This window comes from Schistocerca piceifrons, chromosome 1, assembly GCF_021461385.2.
Source record: "Schistocerca piceifrons isolate TAMUIC-IGC-003096 chromosome 1, iqSchPice1.1, whole genome shotgun sequence".
Classification (NCBI taxonomy): Eukaryota; Metazoa; Arthropoda; class Insecta; order Orthoptera; family Acrididae; genus Schistocerca; species Schistocerca piceifrons.
This window is the reverse complement of record NC_060138.1, coordinates 115,148,280-115,172,977: the sequence shown is the minus strand read 5'-3', so window position 1 is coordinate 115,172,977 and position 24,698 is coordinate 115,148,280. Positions and strand designations below refer to the sequence as shown.

General features: G+C 44.8%; 1 protein-coding gene across 1 annotated transcript; it reads left to right on the top strand.

Annotated features, from left to right (window-relative positions):
- LOC124786739 (vitelline membrane protein Vm26Ab-like) lies at nucleotides 1–20,730 on the top strand. Its single transcript, XM_047254290.1, has 3 exons — nucleotides 1–15; nucleotides 20,008–20,171; nucleotides 20,301–20,730. The coding sequence occupies exons 1-3, from the start codon at nucleotides 1–3 to the stop codon at nucleotides 20,728–20,730; spliced, it is 609 nt and encodes a 202-aa protein (XP_047110246.1).
- The last annotated feature ends 3,968 nt before the right edge of the window (nucleotides 20,731–24,698 follow it).

The window sequence follows — 24,698 nt, the reverse complement described above, 5'->3', positions numbered from 1 at the left end:
ATGTCCGTTCTGCAGGTAAGGCACAGGTGCAGGCGTATCGCTTTCCGCTCACATTACTTTTACGAGCTTTATGCAAATTATCAGTCTTCTGACGTTTGAATCGGCCCACCACGATATCCTCTCCTGTGCCAACCTCTGCATCTCAGAGTAGCACTTGATCCCACGTCCTCAGTTATATGCTGGGTGAATTCTAAGTCCTGTCATCTAATACAGTTTTTATCCTCTACAGCTCTCTCTAGTACCATGGAGGCTATTCTGTCGTAGCAGATATCCTATCATCTTATCCTTTCTTTTCAGTGTTTTTCCTAAATATTCCTTTCCTCGCCGATTCTGCGGAAAACTACCTCATTTCTTATCTTATCAGTTCACTTAATTTTCAGTATTCTACTGTAGCACCACCTCTATTCTGTTCTGGTTTTTCCACAATCCACGATTCATTACCATACAATACCCCATTGCAAACGAATATTCACAAAAATTTCTTCCTCACAATAAGGCAAGTTTTTGATACTTACAGACTTCTTTCGCCAGTAATCTCCTTTTAAATTGTGCCAATCTGCTTTATTATGTCTTCCTTGCTTCGTTCGTCCTGTGTTATATTGCTTCCAAGATAGTAAAATTTCCTAACTTCGTCTACTACGTGATCCTCAATTTTGATATGAAATATCGGTAAAGTTATTTCTGGTAATCCTCATTACTTTCGTCATTCTTCGGTTTACTCTCAGTCCATACTGCATGTTCATTAGTCTGTTCATTCTACGCAAGACGTCCTGTAATTCTTCCTACTTTCACTAAGTAATATCATCAGCGTATCTTATTATTCATATCCTCTCACCCTGAATTTTAATCAATCTCCTGAATCTTTCTCTTATTTCAGCAATAGCTTCTCCGATGTACAGATTGAACTGTAGTTGTGAAAGTCTGCATACATGTCTTAGACGCTATTTAATTCGAACACTTAGTTCTTGGTCGTTTAGTCTTACACCTTCCGTTTTAGTTCTTGCATATACAGGGTGGTCAGAAACTGTCTGAAAAGCTTGTAAGGAAGTTGTAGAGTAGGATATCGCTGAGAAACAGCGGTTGAAAAAAATTCGATATGCCGCTCCGTTTCCGACTTAATTAGCGCTGAAGTTAGCCCATCAGGCTGTTGCAAGCGCAAATTGAAGCAGTCCACCCGAGACGGTGTCGCCAAACGTGGTCTTCGTTCGGTTTCCTAAAACCGAACAATAGAGCGATATAAACATTGGACATGGGACGGTAGTAACGATCAAACCTGAGCGAAAGTCTGAGCAGTCTCGTGCGCTGTCGTCTAAGTTATGATAACAATTGACACCAATTGTATCTGGCGGGTCGCTTTAATTTGCGTGTACATTGGCCTGATTGGCTAATTTCATCGCTAATTAACTCTAAAACGACACGACGTATCAATGTCCTTCTCAGCAATTATTTTCCAGCACAACCTACCCTGCAACACTTTTACAAGCTTTTCACACTGTTTCTGACATCCTGTATACTGTATATCATCCCTCTTCCGATATAGCTCACTCTAGTTTTCTTAGAATTTCGGATATATTGCACCATTTTACACGGTCAGAGGTTTGTTACAGGTCGAAAAATCCTAAGTATGTGTCCTGATTTTTCTTAAGCCTTGCTTCCATTAAAAATCGCAACTTCAGAACTGCCTCTCTGGTGCCTTTTCCTTTCCCAGAGGCAAACCGGTCGTCATCTAACAGAATCCCAATTTTCTTTTCAAATCTTCTGTATATTTTTCCTGATTATCCGTGTTTGTAACTTGGATATATGAGCCATTAAGCTTACTGTCCGATAGTTCCCGCACTTATCTGCGCTTGGTGTCTTCGTAATTGTGTGACTGATAGTTTTTTTGGAATGTCTGCATGTCTGCAGACTCAGAGTCTGCGACTCATGAGTTGTTCCAGACGTTAATGCACCCTAACCAGCGGCAGCCATGCTCACACTGCATGCTTTTGTTGTTGTCAGAAAACTGATCTGCACGTTAGTACACCATGTGAAAGCCTCTACATCTCTACAATTCCTTCATGACTCAGCGAGTGTCAAGTTGTGCCTTAAATTTCTATTCGTCGCAACTGTACGCCGTATCTCTTTATCCATCCGATATTCAGAATTCTTCTGTAAAACAACATTTAAAAAGTTTCATTCTCTTCCACCTTTCGCTGTGGGTAGGCACATATTTTTCCAAGCTTGTTTCCTTTGTCTTATGTTCTGTTTTATCTTATTGTTCTGAGTCTTTTCTTGACACCCGTCTCAATCTGTTACTGAGCGGGCGCTGAAGACCTTGCCGTCGAGCGCCCATACAACCCTCTCCATCTTCATCACATCTTGTGTAACTATTTATCGTACACGTGCAGACGTTCAGTTACGTTCAAGGCTCCACTTCAGATGCCTTCAGAAAATTCTTCCTGACACTTAAGTTGCATAGAACATAAAATTTAATTGACTCACGTTACTACCTCGGTAAAGTGGGAAACAGTCCTCAACTAGTCTTAGCATCCCATTGTTCATCCCATTAGCTGAGTTGTCAGTGTCTCAGATCTCTGCTAAGGCCAGAGATTTGGTTTGGGAGAGGGGCAGGAAGAGGAGGGAGTGGGAGGTTCGATTGTACTCATGAGGAATTCAATGGAAGGGGAGTAGCCGCTCCAGATCAAAAAGCTGACGTAACGGCCGAGAGAGCAGTGTGATGACAGCACGAGTCTCCATCACAGGATGAAACAGCAGTCGCCGATAATGTCATCAAGAAGGATCAAAGTCTCGGACTGCGGGAAGATGGGAAAGGAAATCCACCTTAAAAGATATAGAGGGGAAAACATGGAGAACCTAATTTTGAGTGGGCGGACGCGAATCTGTCACAGTTTTCCTGAATCGAGTCCACGGTCGCACGACTGTGACATTTCGATCGAGTAGTTAAGACCTGTGTGGTCCCATGATACCTCAAAACGAATCCAGCGATTAAACATTGGGCCACAAAAAAAAAAGGTTCAAATGGCTCTGAGCACTATGGGACTTAACTTCTGAGGTCATCAGTCCCCTACTCACTGTGTGACAAGCTCGCCCATATTTTATGTAAGTGGCCAGCCAATGACAATTTACTGTGGCATTCTTGTTGCTACATTTTCCCTTTCCATACCTTCTACTTTCTTATGTCGCATTTTCCTTCTTTTCCTGCTTTCTTTGCGTGTGTGTTTCAGTTTTATTAGGTCTGTCCACATTCGTTCCCTTTAATGTGTGTAGGGCGCTGATGACCTCGACGTTGAGCGTCCATAAGCCCCAACACACCACCACCAACACACACACACACACTCACACACACACACACACACACACACACACACACACACACACACACCTAACTAACCTAAGGACATCACACACACCCATGCCCGAGGCAGGAATCGAACCTGCGGCTGTAGCGGTCGCGCGGTTCCAGACCGTAGCGCCTAGAACCGCTCGGCCACTCCGGCCGGCTTGGCCCACACCTATCCTTCTTAAATAAGTGAGCGAACAACGCGTTGGTGTCGTTTCATCACAATGAGCGGGAGATACTGTTGTCAGATACCAGGAGGACACCTCAAAATTCAAAAATAATGCGGAGTCCAATTCAGGTGGAAAATACAGTGTGAAAATAGTTTCCATCTCTTTTTCGCAGACCGGGCAAGATGGCACAGTTGTCAATGTATTGCACTCATGTTTGGGAATATCTAGAGATTAGCTTTTCTTTCCTTTCCCTAGATAGCTTAAGGGGAATACCGAAATTAAGCTTTTCAAAAGCCGTTATATTTCTCTTTCATAGACACATAGGAATTTGAGCTCTTTTCATTTCTTATCACCTTTTTCATTTTGGTTTTTAATCTGCAGAATTATCACTTGTCAGTTGTTATGTACAATCTTCTTATGTGTTGTATTTTTTTTAAACAAAACCAGCCTTTTCTAAGTCAATGACATGATATTTAAGTATTTCCATATCGACTTAAATGGTTTAAATGGCTCTAATCACTATGGGACTAAACATCTGAGATTATCAGTCCCCTAGGCTTAGAACTATTTAAACCTAAGCGCCTAGAACCGCTTGGCGACAACCGCCGGCTTCCATATCGACTGCAGCAACACATACGCTGCCTGACAAAGCATCACGTGTTGACAGTGTATGTGGCGTTACTGCAACGATTACAAAATCGAGTCAAATTTACAAAGAACCTCTGTCCTGGATTCATGCAGTGATTCGATTGGGTTGGGTACTATTAATCCAGCGTATTCTGCAAGCTGACCCGCAGTATCTTGGATACTGGCAGTGGCATGGAACTGACGTCTTGAGCCGGCTTGCTACAACTACACCATCGACATTTCGACCGTCTTTATGCCGGTCTTCTTCAGGGCGATTAAACTGAAAATCGATCGTTGTTCTAGTGATGTACTACGACGTGTCCTAACATCCAAAATGATTTTGTGGAAACTGCCACAGGCCGTGAAAGTTTATATATCAAGGGTGTTCATTGACATGTGCACTGTTTCTGTACACAATCCTGTCTAGCAGACGTAATCCTTGTCTGTATTCATCTCTTGGAGGAATTTGTCTACTACGCAGTTCATTTCTTGTCGAAAGTTGAGTAAGTGCGACACGATTCTCGTAGAGACAGGCACTCCTAGTGATACTATCCTGAGTTATATGTGCTCTTAGTTGTACTCCATACAGGATAGAACGATGTAGTCCAGATAAGCCTTATAAATGCCTCTCAACGCATTTTCCAGAATTAAGTATTTTAATCTATGCGAATGTGCTGTGCAAAAGCCACGCCAGAGGCGTATTCTTATTATAGACGAATGGGCGAAAATTGTTTTTTATCCAATCTGATCTTCTGGAACAAAAGTCTTTGGGCGTATCTTTAGCTGAACGCTAGCGACGAGCTTGTCTTTGTGTCGTTGAGATAATTGCCATCCACAGTCCCACCCTTAGTATGGAAATGATCGAAAAAATTGCATGTCAATGCAATTTCGCACAGCATATAGTAGTAACGCCATCTACACGCTGATACAGGATGATTCACGAAGATATGAAAATATTTTAATATGTAATTCTGTAAGTAAAACTAAAGAAAGAAGTTGATATAAACATGGGTCTGCAAATGTTTAGTTACTGAGTTACGGCTAATAAACGATTCTGTCTGAAATTTAGCAACTTCGCTATTATGAAGGCATCGCAAAACTGTACGAGGTTAAAGAAAAGCACGATTTCCATTTATTTTGTTGTTCTTGGTCTGGTGAATTTAATGAAACATGTCCTAGACTTCCTCTGCCTCGTGGTGACTGGGTGTTGTGTGATGTCCTTAGGTTAGTTAGGTTTAAGTAGTTCTAAGTTCTAAGGGACTGATGACCATAGATGTTGAGTCCCATAGTGCTCAGAGCCATTTGAACCATTTGTCCCAGACGTGTATCTGCAGTAGTTTTCCAGTACATCCAGAGGAGCAAAATTATTATACAAGTAAATTTGTTCACTTTCCATTAAGGATGTAAAAACATATGTTGGCAGCCGTTAGTGAGTTGTTTCAGTCGTATCCTAACCTTGAAACAAGTTAGTTTTCTGTATTGTTCAGCGAAAGAATATAATAACATTCAGTGAAAGAACACCCGGGTGATGCTGCCCTTTGCTTGGAGTTATGCCACTGGTTAATTATTAATCGGCAGTTACACATATACATTTTATTTACTGATGAGGCACAGTTTACTCGAGATGGCATAAACAATTTACATAACGAGCACGGATGGTCTGAAGCAAACCCACGTGCAACAGTGCAACTCAATTTCTAGTAGCGATTTAGCATAAATGTGTAGTGTGGTATAATCAACACACACTTTATTGGACCATTAATTTTCCTAGGACGTCTAAATAGCGAGACGTACTTTAAATTCCTTCAAGAAGAAATGCCCCTCTTGCTCGAAGATGTTCCACTTGCTACGCAATTGCAAATGTATTTTCAACATGACGGCGCGCCTCCACATTTCACCAACACCGTTACTGCACATTTAAATGAACATTTTCCCCAGAAATGGATTGGTAGTCGTGCTACACATCTGTGGCCACCCAGATCGTCCGATTTAACACCAATGGATTTCGTGTATGGGGATGAATGAAAGACATAGTTTATGAGGACAAATTCAATACACGTGAGGCATTACTTGCTAGCATTATTAATGTAATAGATGAAAGTAAGAACAACCCTGTGAAACTGAAATGAGCAACAAAATCTGTTCATACAAGTGCAACTAAGTGCATTGAACTCCGTGGAGACATTTTTGAACATTTATTGTGGATGTATTGTGAAATTGTATATACACTGTACAGCTTCGTTAACACTGAGCTTTGTTTTTTCCGGTTTAACATGAATTCTGGTGTGCTATGGTATTAATAAAAACAGATTACCTGACACACTCATACAGTTTCAGTTAATGTTATTACCATCATTTTTCCAAAATTAAATTTTCTACAACTTCTGTTGAAAACTTGGTGCGATTGTCTGGAATTTAAAAAAAGCAAATTGGGACAAGTAACTGCGTCAGGTCTGTGTCTTTTAGCCGTTCTCCTTGTTCGCTGTCCGTCTTCGTCCCTTCACTGCATGTGTTCCTGTTTCTATGCGTTTGGGCGCTGATGACCACGCTGTTTAGCGCCCGAAAACCTCAAACCACACACACACACACAGTTAATAAATTAAAAATTTTACTAAATTACTTCTTTGCTTCTCTGGACGTTCTGAAAAAGCACTGCAGATACACGTATGGGACATGTTTTATTAGATTCACCAGATCAATAACAACAAAATAAATGGAAATCGTGCTTTACTTTAACCTCGTGCAGTTTTGCGATGGCTCCTTTTTAGCGAAGTTGCTAAATTTGGGGCAAAATTTTTTTATTAGCTGTAACTCCGTACCTAAACATTTGCGGGCCTATGTTTATCTGAACGTTTTTCTTTAGTTTTACTTGTAGACTAACATATTAAAATATTTGCATATCTCGTGAATCACCCTGTATAAGGAAAGATTATCCACCTGATTTCTCTTTCATAGGGTTTGAATGTTGTTTGTGAGAAGACACTGTCACGCCTCGCGTAAGAAAGACAAACATTTACCGTCGACATTGGCAGGACAGCTCGCGTTGGCCGTGATCTTACGACTGTTATATGTGTTCAGGAAGGTCATACTCAACGTCGCGCAGGATCTCGAGGGCCCTGCGCGACTAGCGCACGACAGGACAGACATACTTTTCACTCGGCTGTGCAGACGCGTGCAGCCACGCCACTACCTCAACTGAAGAAATGGGCTTGCTCGCAGCAAGACAAGTATCCCCACGAACAGTGCGGAGAAACATTTACCGCCGACAACGACAGGACCGTTGCCTGTCGAGACGGCGGCTTATGGTTGCGCGATGTTGCTGCTCGCGCTGGCTGGAATCCTACGATTTTCATATGATAGTGGAATCGATGGGTCCAGGAAGGTCATACTCAACGCCATGCAGGATCTCGAGGGCTCTACGCTACTAGCGCCCTGCAGAACAGACATATTTTTCACTCGGCTGTGCAGAAGCATACAGCCACACCACTACCTCAAGTCAGGAAATCAGCTTGTTCGCAGCAAGACAAGTATCCCCACAAACAGTGCTGCGACACGGACCACACCACATACTGTCCACATGACGACTATTGTTGCGGCCCCTCTTGAAGCAACTGGGAGAGAGACTCGCCGACAGGGGTGCAGCCATCGAGAACACTGGGATCGTGGGGGCACCACGTCATCTTTTCAGACGAGTCCCGGTTCAGCATACACCACAATGAGCGTATCAGTGGTGGAGGCTCCAAGGAACGGTGTGTGACTGCAATCATCATCGTCATACAGGCTCTGCACTTGGCATGACGGTAACGAGTTGTCATTGGGTAGCCAGCGCGATCACGTTTGCTTCACATAGTTAGTAATGCAGCCAGGAGGTGTTTCATTTTTGATGTGTTGAGGCAGGTGGCCCTGTTCTGTCTTCGACGTCTCTGCGACATCGACTGTCAACAAGGTAATGCAAGACCACATGATGCCTTTGCTGTCCTGATCCTCCTGGATGCAGAGGGTGTCAGCTGTTGTCCAAAGAAGCTGAACCACTGATAACATCCGGTGATGGGTTGCCGAGATACTGGCATGCCACCACTCGCTAGCCACTGCGTAACAGTCCGTTTAAACCCATTGTTGCTATCCGCATACTAAATTCCGCACCGTGTATATAGGGTGAAAAGTATTTAAATCGACAAACTCTGGGAGGTTGTAGGGGACATCAAAACAAATATTTTTCCCTAATGTCATTTTTTCCTATGAGGATTATGTAAACTGGTGGAGGCCGTATTACGCTCTTCACTTGTTAGAGGCCGCATTACGATCTTCAATTGTTAGAGGGCGTGTTACGCTCTTCAGTTGTAGACAACTGCTGTCCACCAGTGTAGTAGTGCATTGTCTCTGTTTACTAATGGAGCGATACACCTGGAGTGAGTACACTGATATGGTTGGTGCGTACTACGTAGCGCACCACAACGGACGAGCTGCACAGCGGGTTTATCAACAACAATATCCTAATCGCCATATCCCGCATCATACGACCTTTGCTGCTGTATACCAACGTCTGCGTGAGACCGGGTCATTTAGCAGATTACCTGGACAGGGACGCCGTCGCACGGTAAGAACGCTGCAATTTGAGGAAGCTCTCTTGCAGCATGTGGAGCGGGACCCTTCAATCAGCACTCGTGCAATTTCACGTAACATAGGGACGAATCAGACGAATGTCAGAACAGTCCTTCGAGAGCAATTGTTACGTCCATTTCACTTACAGCGTGTCCAACCAGTTGATTATCCACCCAGAGCACAGTTTTCGCAGTGGTACCTGGAGCAGTGTGAAATGGATCCTACATTTCCATCCTCTGTGTTGTTTACCGATGAAGCAACGTTCGGGCGTGATGGAGTCTTCAACATTCACAATTCGCATGTTTGGAGTGAGGATAATCCACATGCAACAGTTACTAGCGCTCATCAAGTGCGGTTCTTCGTTAATGTGTGGGTCGGTGTTGTTGGGGACAGTTTAATTGGGCCGTATCTGCTACCTAGGCTATTAAATGGCAGGCGCTATTACAATTTTCTCGCCAAAGCATTGCCAGAATTGCTGGAAGACGTCCCGCTCCCTACAAGACAACTTATGTGGTTCCAACATGACGGGGCGCCTGCACATTTCAGTCGTCGTGTGCGTCGATTCCTGGACCGACGGTTCCCAGAAACGTGGACTGACTGTACCATGGCCTGCTCGATCCCCAGATATGTCCCCTATGGACTTTTTTGTGCGGGGAGAGATGCGCAATCTTGTTTACGCAACTTCTGTTGCATCAGAAGAGGATATGGTTGTCCGGATAGTAGCAGCAGGAGGAACAATTCAGGATACTCCTGGGGTTTTTGCCCGTGTCAGACAGAACATGATCCGACGGTGTAACCTTTGTTTACGAGTCAATGGAGGCATTTTTGAAAATCTGCTGTAATTGAAAGTGGGTTGTGTTAATGCGTTGTCTCTTGGTCATAAAAAATGGAAAAGTGTTTGTTGGTTTAATTAATTTGGCAGCAGCAGGAACAATTCAGGATACTCCTGGGGTTTTTGCCCGTGTCAGACAGAACATGATCCAACTGTGTAACCTTTGTTTACGAGTCAATGGAGGCATTTTTGAAAATCTGCTGTAATTGAAATTGGGTTGTGTTAATGCGTTGTCTCTTGGTCATAAGAAATGGAAAAGTGTCTATTGATTTAATTAATTTGGCACCAGAGAAATCTTCCTCCACTGGTTTAAATACTCCTTATAGGAAAAAATGACATTAAGGAAAAATAATTGTTTTGATGTCCCCTACAACCATACAGAGTTTGTCGGTTTAAATACTTTTCACCCTGTATGTACAAGCAACCTACAAATTTAATCATGCGTTCTTCCTACTACGCTGTATACATACGCACAATATGTAAACTTACGTTGTTTGCAATCCTTCCTGCTGTTTCAATTTTAATGGTTATCATTGTAGTTTCTAAGACTTTAAGTAAAGCATTTCAGCCGTATAATGCACCAAGGCGACTAGAAGAGCTTTAATATGTCTAAAGCAACACCATCTGAACCTCGAAGTATTTTCCTGGTTCCAGAATCTTGAACCACTCGAACGTCATTGGGGCCTCGTCAGTCGCCATATTCGCCACGTGACTGCTACTTCACACGTGCCTCAACAGATGTGGGAAACACTGCAGACAACGCGGTCTATGTACCCTTGAAGGTCTTTCTTCTCGTATAGCTACAGAGTTCTGCAGTTAATTCTGGACAACAGTAACAGATACAAGCAAACAGATAGTTCCCGTCTTCCTAGATTTCTGAAAGGCAACAGCACCACATTGTCGACTACTGACCAATATTCCACCATACGGAGTATCTTCGCAAATGTCTTATTGTACCGACGAATTTTTGATTTCTAGAACCCGTTAAGTTATACGGGAACGTATTGTTTGACAGAAATGGAAGTAAGGGCGGGTATGCCCCAGCGAAGTGTAATAGGGCCGCTTCTTAATATACAGGTACATAAACACTTGTCGGATAGGATCAGCAGCACTATATAATTGCTCACTGACGACATTGTTTTCTAATCGAAAGTATCCTCGTTGGACGATCGTCAGAAAATGCAGAAAAAATTCCACTTCTTGTGATGAATGTCAGCTCTATTTACAGAGTTATTACAAATGATTGAAGCGATTTCACAGCTCTACAATACCTTTATTATTTGAGATATTTTCACAATGCTTTGCACACACATACAAAAACTCAAAAAGTTTTTTTTTAGGCATTCACAAATGTTCGATATGTGCCCCTTTAGTGATTCGGCAGACATCAAGCCGATAACCAAGTTCCTCCCACACTCGGCGCAGCATGCCCCCATCAATGAGTTCGAAAGCATCGTTGATGTGAGCTCGCAGTTCTGGCACGTTCCTTGGTAGAGGAGCTTTAAATACTGAATCTTTCACATAACCCCACAGAAAGAAATTGCATGGGGTTAAGTCGGGAGAGCATGGAGGCCATGACATGAATTGCTGATCATGATCTCCACCACGACCGATCCATCGGTTTCCCAATCTCCTGTTTGAAAAATGCCGAACATCATGATGGAAGTGCGGTGGAGCACCATCCTGTTGAAAGATGAAGTCGGCGCTGTCAGTCTCCAGTTGTGGAATTGGCGGTCCCTGCTGTCGGAACTGGGGTCATTCCCTCTTCTGCCACCCTTCCGGGTCTGTGCACCTACGCCTCCCTGGTGTTTGTCCCGGCCGTCCGTCCGTCTGGACTTGGCACAGGGACCCAAGGACTCGGTTCCGCCTGTGGCCCTCCGTCGCCATTCTCTTGCGCTCCTCGCCTCATTTTCAGACTGTGAGCCTGTCTACACTGATGGTTCCCTGGTTGATGGTCACGCTGCCCATGTTGAGCAGCGCTCCTTGCCGGCTGGTTGCAGTATTTTTACTGCCGAGCTGGTGGCCATATTGCGCGCTCTTGAGCATATGCGTTTTTGCTCAGGTAGGTCCATCGTCATCTGCAGTGACTCCCTGAACAGCCTTCAGGCCATCGACCGCTACTATCCCTCTTCTCCTCTGGTGTCCTCTATTCAGGAGTCTGTTTCCGCCATTGCCCGTTCTGGACGTTCGGTGGTCTTGGTTTGGACGCCAGGTCATGTTGGCATCCCGGGGAACGAACGTGTTGACAGGCTGGCCAAAGGGGCGCTCGACGCCCCAGCTTTGGAGATCGGCCTCATGGCTCCCGATCAGCAGCTGGTGTTGCGCCGTAAGGTGCTTGGGATGTGGTCTGCTGAGTGGCGAGGCTTGACAGTGCCTAATAAACTGCGGGCTGTCAAGGAGACGACCGATGTGTGGCGCTCCTCCCTGCGGTCTTCTCGCAGGGACTCTGTTATCCTGTGTCGGCTCCGCATCGGCCATACATACCTGACGCACGGCCATCTTTTGCGTCAGGAGAATCCCCCCCTGTGTCGGTGTGGGTCCCGGCTGACGGTCGCCCACATTTTATTGGAGTGTCCCCGACTGCGCACCCTTCGGCAGTCTTTTAATCTCCCGGGCACCTTGCCTTTGATTTTATGCGACGATGCCTCCGTGGCTGACAATGTTTTACATTTTATCCATGCTAGTCCTTTTTATGGATCCATTTAGGGGGGTCCTGCACCTTTCCGTTTCTGTGTCTTTTGTCCTTGCGTCTCTCCATATTTGTTGCTGTTTTGGTGTGTCGTCGGATGGTTGACTCTTTCCCTTTATTTTTGTTCTGGTGGTCAGTCAACTAGTCTCCGGCCATCTTTTCTTCTATTTCTTTCTGTCTGGTGTTCGTCTGTACTCTTCTTTTCTGTAGTGTTCGTTGCCTAATTTGTGTTCTTTAGCACCAGGGGGGGGGGGGAGTCTCCTTCCCCTTGGGGTTTTATCTGCTCTGCGACTTTGTCTCGCCTGTTTTTGGAATGGGGGACTGATGACCTTAGCTGTTTAGTCCCCCTTAAACATCCCCACAACAACCAACCAACCATGAGCCAATTTTCCAGCGTGTCCACATACACGTGTCCTGTAACGTTTTTTTCGCAGAAGAAAAAGGGGCCGTAAACTTTAAACCGAAAGATTGCACAAAACACGTTAACTTTTGGTGAATTGCGAATTTGCTGTACGAATGCGTGAGGATTCTCTACCGCCCGGATTCGCACATTGTGTCTGTTCACTTCACCATTAAGAAAAAATGTTGCTTCATCACTGAAAACAAGTTTCGCACTGAACGCATCCTCTTCCATTAGCTGTTGCAACCGCGCCGAAAATTCAAAGCATTTGACTTTGTCATCGGGTGTCAGGGCTTGTAGCAATTGTAAACGGTAAGGCTTCTGCTTTAGCCTTTTCCGTAAGATTTTCCAAACCGTCGGCTGTGGTACGTTTAGCTCCCTGCTTGCTTTATTCGCCGACTTCCGCGGGCTACGCGTGAAACTTGCCCGCACGCGTTCAACCGTTTCTTCGCTCACTGCAGGCCGACCCGTTGATTTCCCCTTACAGAGGCATCCAGAAGCTTTAAACTGCGCATACCATCGCCGAATGGAGTTAGCAGTTGGTGGATCTTTGTTGAACTTCGTCCTGAAGTGTCGTTGCACTGTTATGACTGACTGATGTGAGTGCATTTCAAGCACGACATACGCTTTCTCGGCTCCTGTCGCCATTTTGTCTCACTGCGCTCTCGAGCGCTCTGGCGGCAGAAACCTGAAGTGCGGCTTAATCCGAACAAAACTTTATGAGTTTTTCTACGTATCTGTAGTGTGTCGTGACCATATGTCAATGAATGGAGCTACAGTGAATTTATGAAATCGCTTCAATCATTTGTAATAGCCCTGTACGTGTGGATAAACGCAAGACACTAACAAAAGAATGAGATAGTATGCGATTACGAGATCAGTGGTGCATATTTTGAGCACGTCACATCATTTAAGTATTTGGGGATAATGCTAAGAAGAGATGAAAGTGGACTATCATGCAACATCACTATTATGGAAGAGAATGAACGACTTAGATTTCTTGGGAGAGTCCTGTGAAAACGCAAAGCATGTATAAATGAAGTTGCACACAACGCACTATTGTGACCAATTCTAGAGTTTGTTTCAGCGTTTACGGTTGCTGTGGTCGTAAGAGAACGGCGTGGCTGTTATGAAGTTGTGAAAGAAGTGCTCGTGGAACTTACATGGGAATTCTTGAAGGAAATACGACGAAATCTCGAAAAACACTTTTGGGTAAATTTAGAGACCATGTACGAACAAGACGCTGCTACCACATTGTTACGACAATTCTATATCTCAACAAGGGATAATAATAATAAGACAGGAGAAATTAGGGCGCATACGTGCTGCAATGCTTCCCTTGCTCAATTCGAGAATGGAGCTCTAATGGCTCTGAGCACTATGGGACTTAACTTATGAGGTCATCAGTCCCCTAGAACTTAGAACTATTTAAACCTAACTAACCTAAGGACATCACACACCCATGCCCGTGGCAGGATTCGAACCTGCGACCGTAGCAGTCGCGCGGTTCCGGACTGAGCGCCTTAACCGCGAGACCACCGCGGCCGGCATGGAGTTCGACAGGGCATCGGAAATATTAGTGTCAAATACCCTCCGCCACGTACTGTGCGGTGGCATTCGGAGTGTAGATATAGATACAGAGATCGACAAAGTACAAGCATGGTGCTTGTCTTAGTACTTCCGGATTACAGGTATCTGTAAAGGCAGGGAGAATACTTACCGGTTTAGCGTAGTCATAGGACTGATAAAAATTTTGTTTTTATTGTAAAGATAACAGCTGCGCATTAACTTATGGCTAGAGTCAACCTTAGCTGCAGTTTTGTTTATACTGTTTCGTTCAAACAGATAAACTATAATATTTTTCCGCTTTAGTACAGACTGGAAAGGTTCATAATCAACAGAAATTCAGCTGGATTTGATGATGGTTTGCAAGGAGTCAGCTGTTTGGCTTCCAACAGCTAAGAAATGTGCGACTCCATTTAAACGTCCCTTGAATAAACTTGAAGATTAACGCAAGATTATGCCCGAAACTGAACTGACAGGTGGAAACTTCGAGAAAAAGTACACAGTGAGTGAAAGAGGCATTCGACGAGAAAACTTACAGAAAATTTTACGTTGATAAATAGCAAAAACAGAGCTTTGTGTGAAATGGGTGCCGCATTTGTCGAACGTTGACCAAACGAAAATGCAAAACAGGTCATCGAATGCTTAGTTTTTGAAAAAAAATGCAGCTGATTTTTCCATGTGAATTATTTTTGCTATGCACATCGTTAGGGTTTATTGCTTCAGGCGGAAATGAACAGCACCCAAAGCAATGGGTGAACACTAACAGGCCCCCATCGATTAAAGCGGAGTCGATTTAACATGCTCGAAAATAACTATGAGTGTTTTGCAGGGTATAAAAGGGCTTTTCTTACTGATTATTTTGAAAAGAGTAAAGCAACAGTGTCGAATACTATAGCAATCTTATGGTGCAGATTAGGAAATGAGGCACTTAAAGTAGTAAAGGAGATTTGCTATTTGGGGAGCAAAATAACTGATGATGGTCGAAGTAGAGAGGATATAAAATGTAGGCTGGCAATGGCAAGGAAAGCGTTTCTGAAGAAGAGAAATTTGTTAACATCCAGTATTGATTTAAGTGTCAGGAAGTCATTTCTGAAAGTATTCGTATGGAGTGTAGCCATGTATGGAAGTGAAACATGGACGATAAATAGTTTGGACAAGAAGAGAATAGAAGCTTTCGAAATGTGGTGCTACAGAAGAATGTTGAAGATTAGATGGGTAGATCACATAACTAATGAGGAAGTATTGAATAGGATTGGGGAGAAGAGAAGTTTGTGGCACAATTTGACCAGAAGAAGGGATCGGTTGGTAGGACATGTTCTGAGACATCAAGGGATCACCAATTTAGCATTGGAGGGCAGCGTGGAGGATAAAAATCGGAGAGGGAGACCAAGAGATGAATACACTAAGCAGATTCAGAAGGATGTAGGTTGCAGTAGGTACTGGGAGATGAAAAAGCTTGCACAGGATAGAGTAGCATGGAGAGCTGCATCAAACCAGTCTCAGGACTGAAGACCACAACAACAAACAATGGTGCAGTTGGATGAAAACATGTACTGTCTGATAAAAAAGGAACCCAGACATCTCTATGTAACTGACGACTATATGTCGCGAAAGGGGGAGCTGCTAGCATAAAAGGAGACGGGAGGTTCTGCGTTCTTAGTAAAGGTACAATAACAGCGGACTGGGTCCGCCAGGAGAGGTCAGGGACTTCGAATGTGGACTAAAAGTTGCATGTAATGTGGTATGACGATAGTAATTATACTAGATCTTGCACTCACGGTAGTTTCTTTACCGATTTTGGTGCAGGTTAGAGAGAGAACTGCGTTGTGTCGGTTCTCGATTGTGCCCAGGAGGAATAGTGTTTAATTGCGATAAGGTGGTTTGAACCTGACATTTAACCCGGACTGCCTTCACGCAATCTGATTTTTCGATACAAATATCTAAGGGACCTAACTGAATATTGAAAGGGAAATGGATGAAGAAAAGACGGTTATGGTATTGGTTATCGAATCTGCTACTGAATACATTAGTAGCCTCCCGAAAACAACCAAGATACCGTTGTAAAGAGCTGCACTGTAACATAGTTTGCATACAACGTAAAAACACTGAGGTTACTCAAAGAAAAGAATAAAAAAAAGGGATATCATTATAACACATCAGTATATTCTGAAATAATCCATACCACTAAGCATGGACCAATAACCATGGAATATAAAACTTACATTTTGCACTTCTTTCACACATTCCGTGATACGACAATGTCCTCTCTTGTATGTCCAGTATTTTCTCAAAATTAGTTCTCCTTGCGTGCGCGTGAATATTTCATAGCGTCGCACTGTTTATCGAAGCGTTCGTTCGAAAATTTACATTACTGGTATACAAATGTTACATAAAACTTGTAGCGATGCTACACTGCACTTCTTAACACGTCAGCATCGAAACAGTAAAAGCCGGCCGCGGTGGCCGTGCGGTTCTAGGCGCTGCAGTCCGGAACCGCGGGACTGCTACGGTCGCAGGCTCGAATCCTGCCTCGGGCATGGATGTGTGTGATGTCCTTAGGTTAGTTAGGATTAAGTAGTTCTAAGTTCTAGGGGACTGATGACCTAGGATGTTAAGTCCCATAGTGCTCAGAGCCATTTGAACCATTTTTGAAACAGTAAAAGGTAACCTAGTCTCTAGAACTTTTCATGACAAAAGACAAAATTTTTATGATTCATATGTTTCGTGTCTTATTAGGATCGAGCGCTGCGGCAATTATTCGCAAATCTGCGCTCAGCGGGTCATAGTGTTTATTTGAAGCAGTTAATGCTGGACTCGCGTCTTTGTGTAGACGCACATTACAAAAATATTTCTTTTCCTAACATTTGCGCTCTGATGCGTAACAATTTACGAACTACAGCTCGATGGCTGTTCTTCTCCTTTATGACAAATATTTTATATACAGAGCACCAGAAACCCGATAATATTACAACTAGTCATTGGATGTCACCTGAGAAACAAATCCGTCATGGACATTTCAATCCTCCTAAAGCCGCCCAAGTTGATTGTTGTTGATACGATCGTGAAGTGGAAATGCGAAGGGGCAACCATAGCTAAACCAAGACCAGCAGCTCTCATGTACTAACGGATAGAGACCTTAGAGCGTCGCAGCAGCTTTTGACTGAAACCAACGGAAGGAATAATTTGTGCCACTCTACCTAGCACAAAGACTTAAAAAATGAAGTAGAATGATCGAGCAGCTCGTTATAAGCCATAGATTTTGCTAAGCGACGCTCGAGATGCTGCGAAGTGCGACGGCACTGGACAGTGGGTGTCAGGAAACGAGTGATTGCCATCACGTCTCATGCTAACAGTGAGGTGGTGTTGTAGTGTGGGAGTTTTCTTGTGGTTAGGATGTGGTCCCTTCTCTGCACTTAGAAAAACGCCAAGTGCAGAAGGATATGAAGACGTTTTACAGCTTTGAGTACTGTATGCAGTAGAGGAACGATACGGATACGATAATTATTTGTGTCAGCATCGTGTTGTAAAGCAGCAACTGTTGTGCACAGTAACATTTATGAAATGGCCTGGTCCGCCCAGAGTGCACAGTAATATTTATGAAATGGTCTGGTCCGCCCAGAGTCTCGACCTGAATCTAATGCAACACCTTTGGGGTCAGTCAGAACGTCGACTTCGCTATAAGCACTCGGGATCATTCCTGTTACTCCCAGAGATATTTTCTAGTAGGAGGGCTGGGACGTGTGTAATGTTGTTACTTTAATTTGCTATGATGAAAGGGGTACTGATGGACAATAAAAGCGGGTTAAAAGCTGTGAGCTGTCTGGGGAAGTTAACCGTGCATTACTGCGCAACTTTACCATTTTCTCTGCTTTCAGCTCTTGACGATTAGTGGGGTGCCATTTCTCCACCTCAATGGAAGTGCCCCTAGCAGAGCACAAGCTGTCAAACTTGAAGGGTGCACAGGAATTAGGCTATTTAACGGCCACTAATAAGTTCAAAAATGGCTCTGAGCACTATGGGACTCAACTGCTGTGGTCATTAGTCCCCTAGAACTTAGAACTACTTAAACCTAACTAACCTAAGGACATCACACACAGCCATGCCCGAGGCAGGATTCGAACCTGCGACACTAATAAGTGTCCGGATACTTTTGAACATATAGCGTATGAGAGAAGATGCCTGTTAAAGTTAAAAAAAATCCTCTTTCACGACCTCAGACGTGGAGTGAAACAGGCGAAACCTCTGCACTCCACAAGTAGTGCATGGAGTTGTGGGAGGAAGAATGGCTGGCGGTGACGGTCAATAAACTGCGGTTGGTGAAGTCAACAACTCGGCCGTGGCGTTCCTCCTGCCGGTTGCTCAGGTGGGAAGAAGTGGCCCTCGCACGTCTTCGGATTGGGCACTGTCCTCTCACACATAGCTTTCTATTACGGCGGGAGGATCCCCCGTTTTGTGATGCTTGTGGTGGGCACATCTCTGTCCGCCACATTTTAACAGACTGCATTTTATACCGTGATGCAAGGGCAGAAGCACAAGTCGATGGGGATCTGCCATGTGTTTTAGCTAACGATGAGACGTGTGTGTCTAGGGTTTTAAAGTTTTGTGATGTGTCTGGACTTTGGCCTAAACTTTTAGGCTGGAGGTTTTAGTGCATTGCAAAGTGGGTGGCTTCTTCCTCTTTTCCTTGCGTGCAGCCGGCCACTTCAATCTGCTATATTGTTTTAGCTCTCTACCACTTTCTTCCTGTGTTGTCTGTGTTTTACTTCTGACGGCATGCTTCGTCCCAAGCTTCGGTGTGGGTAGGTGTTGTGTACATAGTTCTGCGTAGTCAGCGCGTACACAACTTTCCCACTAGAGTGCGCCCCGCTAAGCACAACAGCGCAGGCGCAGCGCTCGTCCATCTCCGCACTACGAGATGGCACTGCCTAAGAGACAGATCAAATTCTGCTTCGGCCGATCCGCATATTAATATGTCACGCAGCCAATGAGATTGCTGCTAACATAGAACCTTTTCTCCTCGCGTATCACACTCGCGCAGTGATACCTGAATGCGCGAGGTATTATAATGAGTGTACAGACCTCTAAGTCAGTCTGCATTAGTCTGCATTAGTCTGTACCAGTCTAGAGTCTAGTTTCAGTCTGCGCCTAATAAGATTATCATATTCCTGTACATAGCCATGAAGAGAAATGTATAGACACTTTGTCAAGTATCACAGATATGTGAGAATAAGATTAACATGCCAAGACCAAAGGAACTTCAGATTGTCAATTGTAAATAGCATTCGGAATCAAGTTACGTAAGGCTTATGATTGTTATTATTTTAATAAATGTGTGTGAAAATTAATCAAGTTCTGCTTAAAGTTGGTCACTGTCAATCTGCTACTCTAAGCGTACAAGTGGCATTTCTATCATCTGGCCTAACGGCAGAAGATAAACACGCCACGATAAGACCACGAGACATATTGCTGACACTCGCCTACTTCGTTAGAGCGACAAGTCAAATAATCTGATGGTGTGTGTACCGAAGGTCGTACAGTACGCACACCACAGTAGGCACACATTTTTCCAACTTTGTTACCTGTGTTTTACGTTCTGTTTAATCTTACTGTTCTTTTTCTTGACACCCGTCTCAGTCTGTTACTGAGCGGGAGCTGAAGACCTTGCCGTCGTGCGCCCATACAACCCTCTCCATCCATCCATCATCCGCTCCTGCGATCAGCACTAACGTGCAGTCAGATGGTGGTGCGACCACTTGCTGACACGACGGCGCACTGTTGCAGATCGCGGTCCTGGCGTGCGCCGTGGCGGTCGCCAGCGCCGGGTTCTACCCCAGCGCCGCCGTCGCACTCACGGCGGCCAGCCTGCAGCAACAGCAGCAGCAGTCTCAGCTGCAGCAGCAGCAGCAGCAGCGCGCACTGGCCGCCGGGGGCGGCGGGGCTGCCTCGTCTGGCGGCGGTGGCGGCGGAGGCGGCGGAAGCGGCGCCGGCGGTGCCGACGGCTCCGGTGCTGCGGGAGGCGGCCAGCAGCAGCAGCAGCAGCAGCAAGGCGGGGGCGCAGGCAACGGCGGCGGGAGCGGGGGCGGCGGCGCGCCGGGGCAGACGCTGACGTACTACACGGCGGGCCCGGTGACGTACCAGCCCGCGGGCCCGCCGGCGGCCATCGCGTACCACCCGGCGGCGCCGCTGGCTTACGCGGCGCCCGCCGCCGCCGTGGCCGTGCACCCGGCGGGCGGTGCCGTCGCCTACCCCGTGGCCGCCTACCACCCCGCCTACCCCGCGCTCACCAAGGAGGGCGTCGCCTTCCACCCGGGCGCGCCGCTCGCGCTGCACCCCGCGGCGCCCGTCGCCTTCCACGCGGCGGCGCCGCTGCTGTACCACGTGCCCGCCTCCGCGCACGCGCAGAACGCCGGCTCTTCCTCCGGCAAGGGCGACGGCGGCGGCGACGGCGGCTCCTCCTCCTCGCACTTCACCTTCGACGGCCTCGGGTACAACTACTCCTACTAGGCGCCGCCGGTGGACGCCCCGGCTGCCTCCTCTCTACTTCGCTCCTTATTTATTTGTCCCTCTATGCCTCCCGCACTCTGCACGTCACCGACGAGTATTTACATCGCTCACTATCATTCTCAACACACTACCCCCAATGCCCTGCTTCAGCGTCACTCGTTTATTAGTTTCCTCTGTACTGTTCTCTCCCGCTAATAAAATGCTTTATACACAGAAATCACGCTGTTTCCTTATTTTATTCATCGCATTACACCGCCACAGTGTCTGTCTCTTTCGTTGCGTAGTCATTATGCCTGTCTGTCACGCGAAGGACTCGGGATATTTACTAGTAGGAGGGCTGGGACGTGATCCAACAGCCGCCTGAGACCATTTGAAGGGCTTATTTCAATATTGGTACAAGTCCATTACCTCCACTTTTCTGCCTGTGCTGCTTCTCAAATGATCCAAACAAACAGAAAGTAAGGTTCATCTCTTCAAGAAGCCCTATTCTTGAACATTTATGGTACCTCAACTGTAGATTTTTCAGCGCTTTGGGACTCTGTATGAACAAAAATGAACTTGTACCACTATTGAAATAAGCCCTCCATTTGATCTACTCCAACGTCTAAGGTAGGGTATTTGACTGTTTTCTGGAAACTGTCTTAAATGATTAATTATGTCATTTTATGGTCCTTGTTGTGAATTGGCAGGAGCCTCAAACCACACACACACACACACACACACACAATCTCAATATAAACTGGTCATGGCGCCTTGCTAGGTCGTAGCAAATGACGTAGCTGAAGGCTATGCTAACTATAGCCTCGGCAATTGAGAGCGTATTTGTCAGTGAACCCTTCCTAGCAAAGTCGGCTGTACAACTGGGGCGAGTGCTAGGAAGTCTCTCTAGACCCGCCGTGTGGCGGCGCTCGGTCTGCAATCACTGACAGTGGCGACACGCGGGTCCGACGTATACTAACGGACCGCGGCCGATTTAAAGGCTACCACCTAGCAAGTGTGGTGTCTGGCGGTGACACCACAGTCCTAATATGCTTTTTTTCTCTTGGCTTTTAATATTCTTTTATAAAAACGGAAATGAAATTCACATAATTTGAATGCTCGCTAAAACGCTCCATTCGAGTCTTGTGATGCGGCGACTAGCTCGCTGCTCCAGCTGTCACAATGCTAATTCACTGCGATGTCTTGTTTTGAAATTTACCTTACGGAAAATGCGTTACAATGGTGTGTAGTACCATTCTGTACAACCGCATCTACAGAAACTCAAGAAAAGATGTTTTTGAGTGTTCCAGAGAATGAGACGATGCGTAAAATGTGGTTGCACTGTACCGCCAAATTGTCACCACGTTGACGCACAAGTTCAAAAACTTAATCAAAAATGTTTTGTACTGTGAAGTTAACATTAACTTATCTCTGAGATATGCTCTCCCACTGTTACAGTGAGGGATAACGTCATTTTACCTAACTACACCTCAATTATTCGGTAGCTCAGTTGTTAGAGCTGCCGGTACGGTAGCTCAGTGTACTTTTGGCACCGGGCGCTGATAACCTCGTTGTTGTGCGTCCTAAAACACTAATAATCATCATCATCATCGGTGACAGGGCTGCTCGCCGGTTGTAATAAAAAAAAACTGAATAAAAGAATTCACGAGCAACTTGAACGGATGTCTTGTGACGTCCGCCCAGCCCAAACGCAAAGAACAATACCGAACAAGATGCAAAAAAAAAAAAAAAAAAAAAAAAAAAAAAAAAAAAAAATAATAATAAAAGGTGGACCGTCGAAATTTATAAGATGTCCATAGATCGCCGGTTCAAATCTAACGCGAAAGAACATTTAACTTAATTATATGAAAACCAAATCACAATTACAAATTTTCACCACACTGATCAGAAATAGAATGTTATTGCGTTTTCCTTCCTGTTTACATGCGCTTACATTTTCAATCGCTGCTCACACACGTTATGTTCCAAAAGATATTTCCTAGTTAATGTGACGACACACTTTCTACTATGTCGGAAACTATGTTTGTCATCTCCGTACTGTCTAGCTGGGATCCTTATGGTTTAAACTTCTGTAGTTTCGTCATCTTACATAAAGATGAAATAAGTCCGCTTTAGACGCTAAAGTTACTTTACACTCACAAACATCACAGCCCTTCCAGTTGCGTGACTTGAATGTTGTACACGCTTTATATCTCTGCGTATGACCTCATCCACCTACATCTCGTTGTACTGTTGAGGTATGGTTGTATCTTCACAATTACCAATGCTTTTCAAAAAAGTGAATTGTTTGTTCGCAAAAAAATGCATTTGTCCTCTTTTGTCCGTTTCCCAGACTAAGACTAAAGTGCAGGTATGTATAATACATCCCACAATCGACACAACCACTACAATCAGTTCTTGCTAAGGCTATTTCATGAAATTTTTAAAGATATACGATCCTTCCAAGATATGACCTCTTGCACTGCAGTCGAATGCGCTGTCCGTCGCTTCACGGAACGCCTGACGGATGCAGTATCTCTGCTGTGTGCCTTTTACACAGGAAATCAGTACTAAGTTTTGCCAAGAGTAAATCATTGTGCTTTGGGTCGTAGTTCACGACTGACAGTCGACAATCTAGTTATAATGTGCCCGCCCATTTGCGAAAGTTCTACAAGTCCTTAGTTTTGAGCGAGTTTAATGACGTTGCAGGGTACAGGAAAAAGGATGTCCGTCGATGCACATATCGCCGCTCTAAGTGGGTGTAGGATAAACGCATGAACTTTTGCAAAGCTTCCACTATCAGTGTACACAAAATTCATTTCTATTGTTACTTAAAAGTTGTAGTTGCGTATTCCATCACTACATAGCCAAACTGTTTGCAGCAAAAGTACGTAAAAACCCCGTAACTTCGGCTAAACTACTATAATACAACTGTAGCTTCGTATTACTCCTAGCCTATGACATCATCAGAGCATCAACCAATAACAGAGCGTTTTCGATCACGTGACGAGATCTTGGTATTTAATGACTTTTAAGACTTAATCACAAAAAGGTAATAGATATTTTATGAGAATATTGACCGTAAATGCTATTTAAATGTTATAATCAATAAAAATAACAACAATCCGAACCATGTTTTTAACACAGGAAGATAGCCTATTCCGACATTGGCTGGGAGAACGCCGTTCGGATCCTCTATAAATCCGGAAGACGTGATTTGGCAGTAGACATGTATAACATGGCTATTCGGAGTGGATCCAAGTTAAAGAAGTCAGACGCACCGCTTGCTTCTACAACAACAAGAACTTTTATTTACGTCAAAGAAAAACAGGGCTATAAAAAGTCATTGTAATACATAATTCTACCTGCTGTACACATCCTCCCTTCCTTGGATAATCTCCAGCAGTGTAACCAATTGGATTGATCTCGTTATCTCTCTTTGCTCCGGAGTGGTGAGAATAAGAGTCCAATAAACTCCGTCCCGGCCAATTAACAAGCCCTTTACTCTCGTCCTTTTCCATATATGTCTTCTTGGAGAAATCCATTGTCGCCCATTCTAATCTTCTGGCTTCTGAATGGTTCAAATGGTTCTAAGCACTATGGGACTTAACATCTGAGGTCATCAGTCCCCTAGACTTAGAACTACTTAAACCTAACTAACCTAAGGACATCACACACATTCATGCCCGAGGCAGGATTCGAACCTGCGACGGTAGCAGCAGCGCGGTTCCGGACTGAAGCGTCTAGAACCGCTCGGTCACAATGGCCGGCTTCTGGCTTCTACCGGCGATCTGCACTTGACTAAAATTCCCGAGTAGCAATAAGTAGTCTTTGCTCCAACGGTTCCAGAAGCATTCTGTTAGTTTCTGCTGGGGCTTGAATTTTTTTACCAAGCCAGTTAGCTTTGATGGTCTCCGGATACACGAAATGAACAGGCACGATCGCTTCCAAATAATCTAGGTGCGCCTCAATGATTCTATTACTAAATC

Excerpts from the sequence above, each read along its gene's own strand:
- LOC124786739 (XM_047254290.1), top strand. Across the intron at positions 20,172-20,300 it reads GGGGGCGGCGGGGCTGCCTC|CGGGGGCGGCGGCGCGCCGG; the intron begins GTCTGGCGGCGG and ends CGGCGGCGGGAG.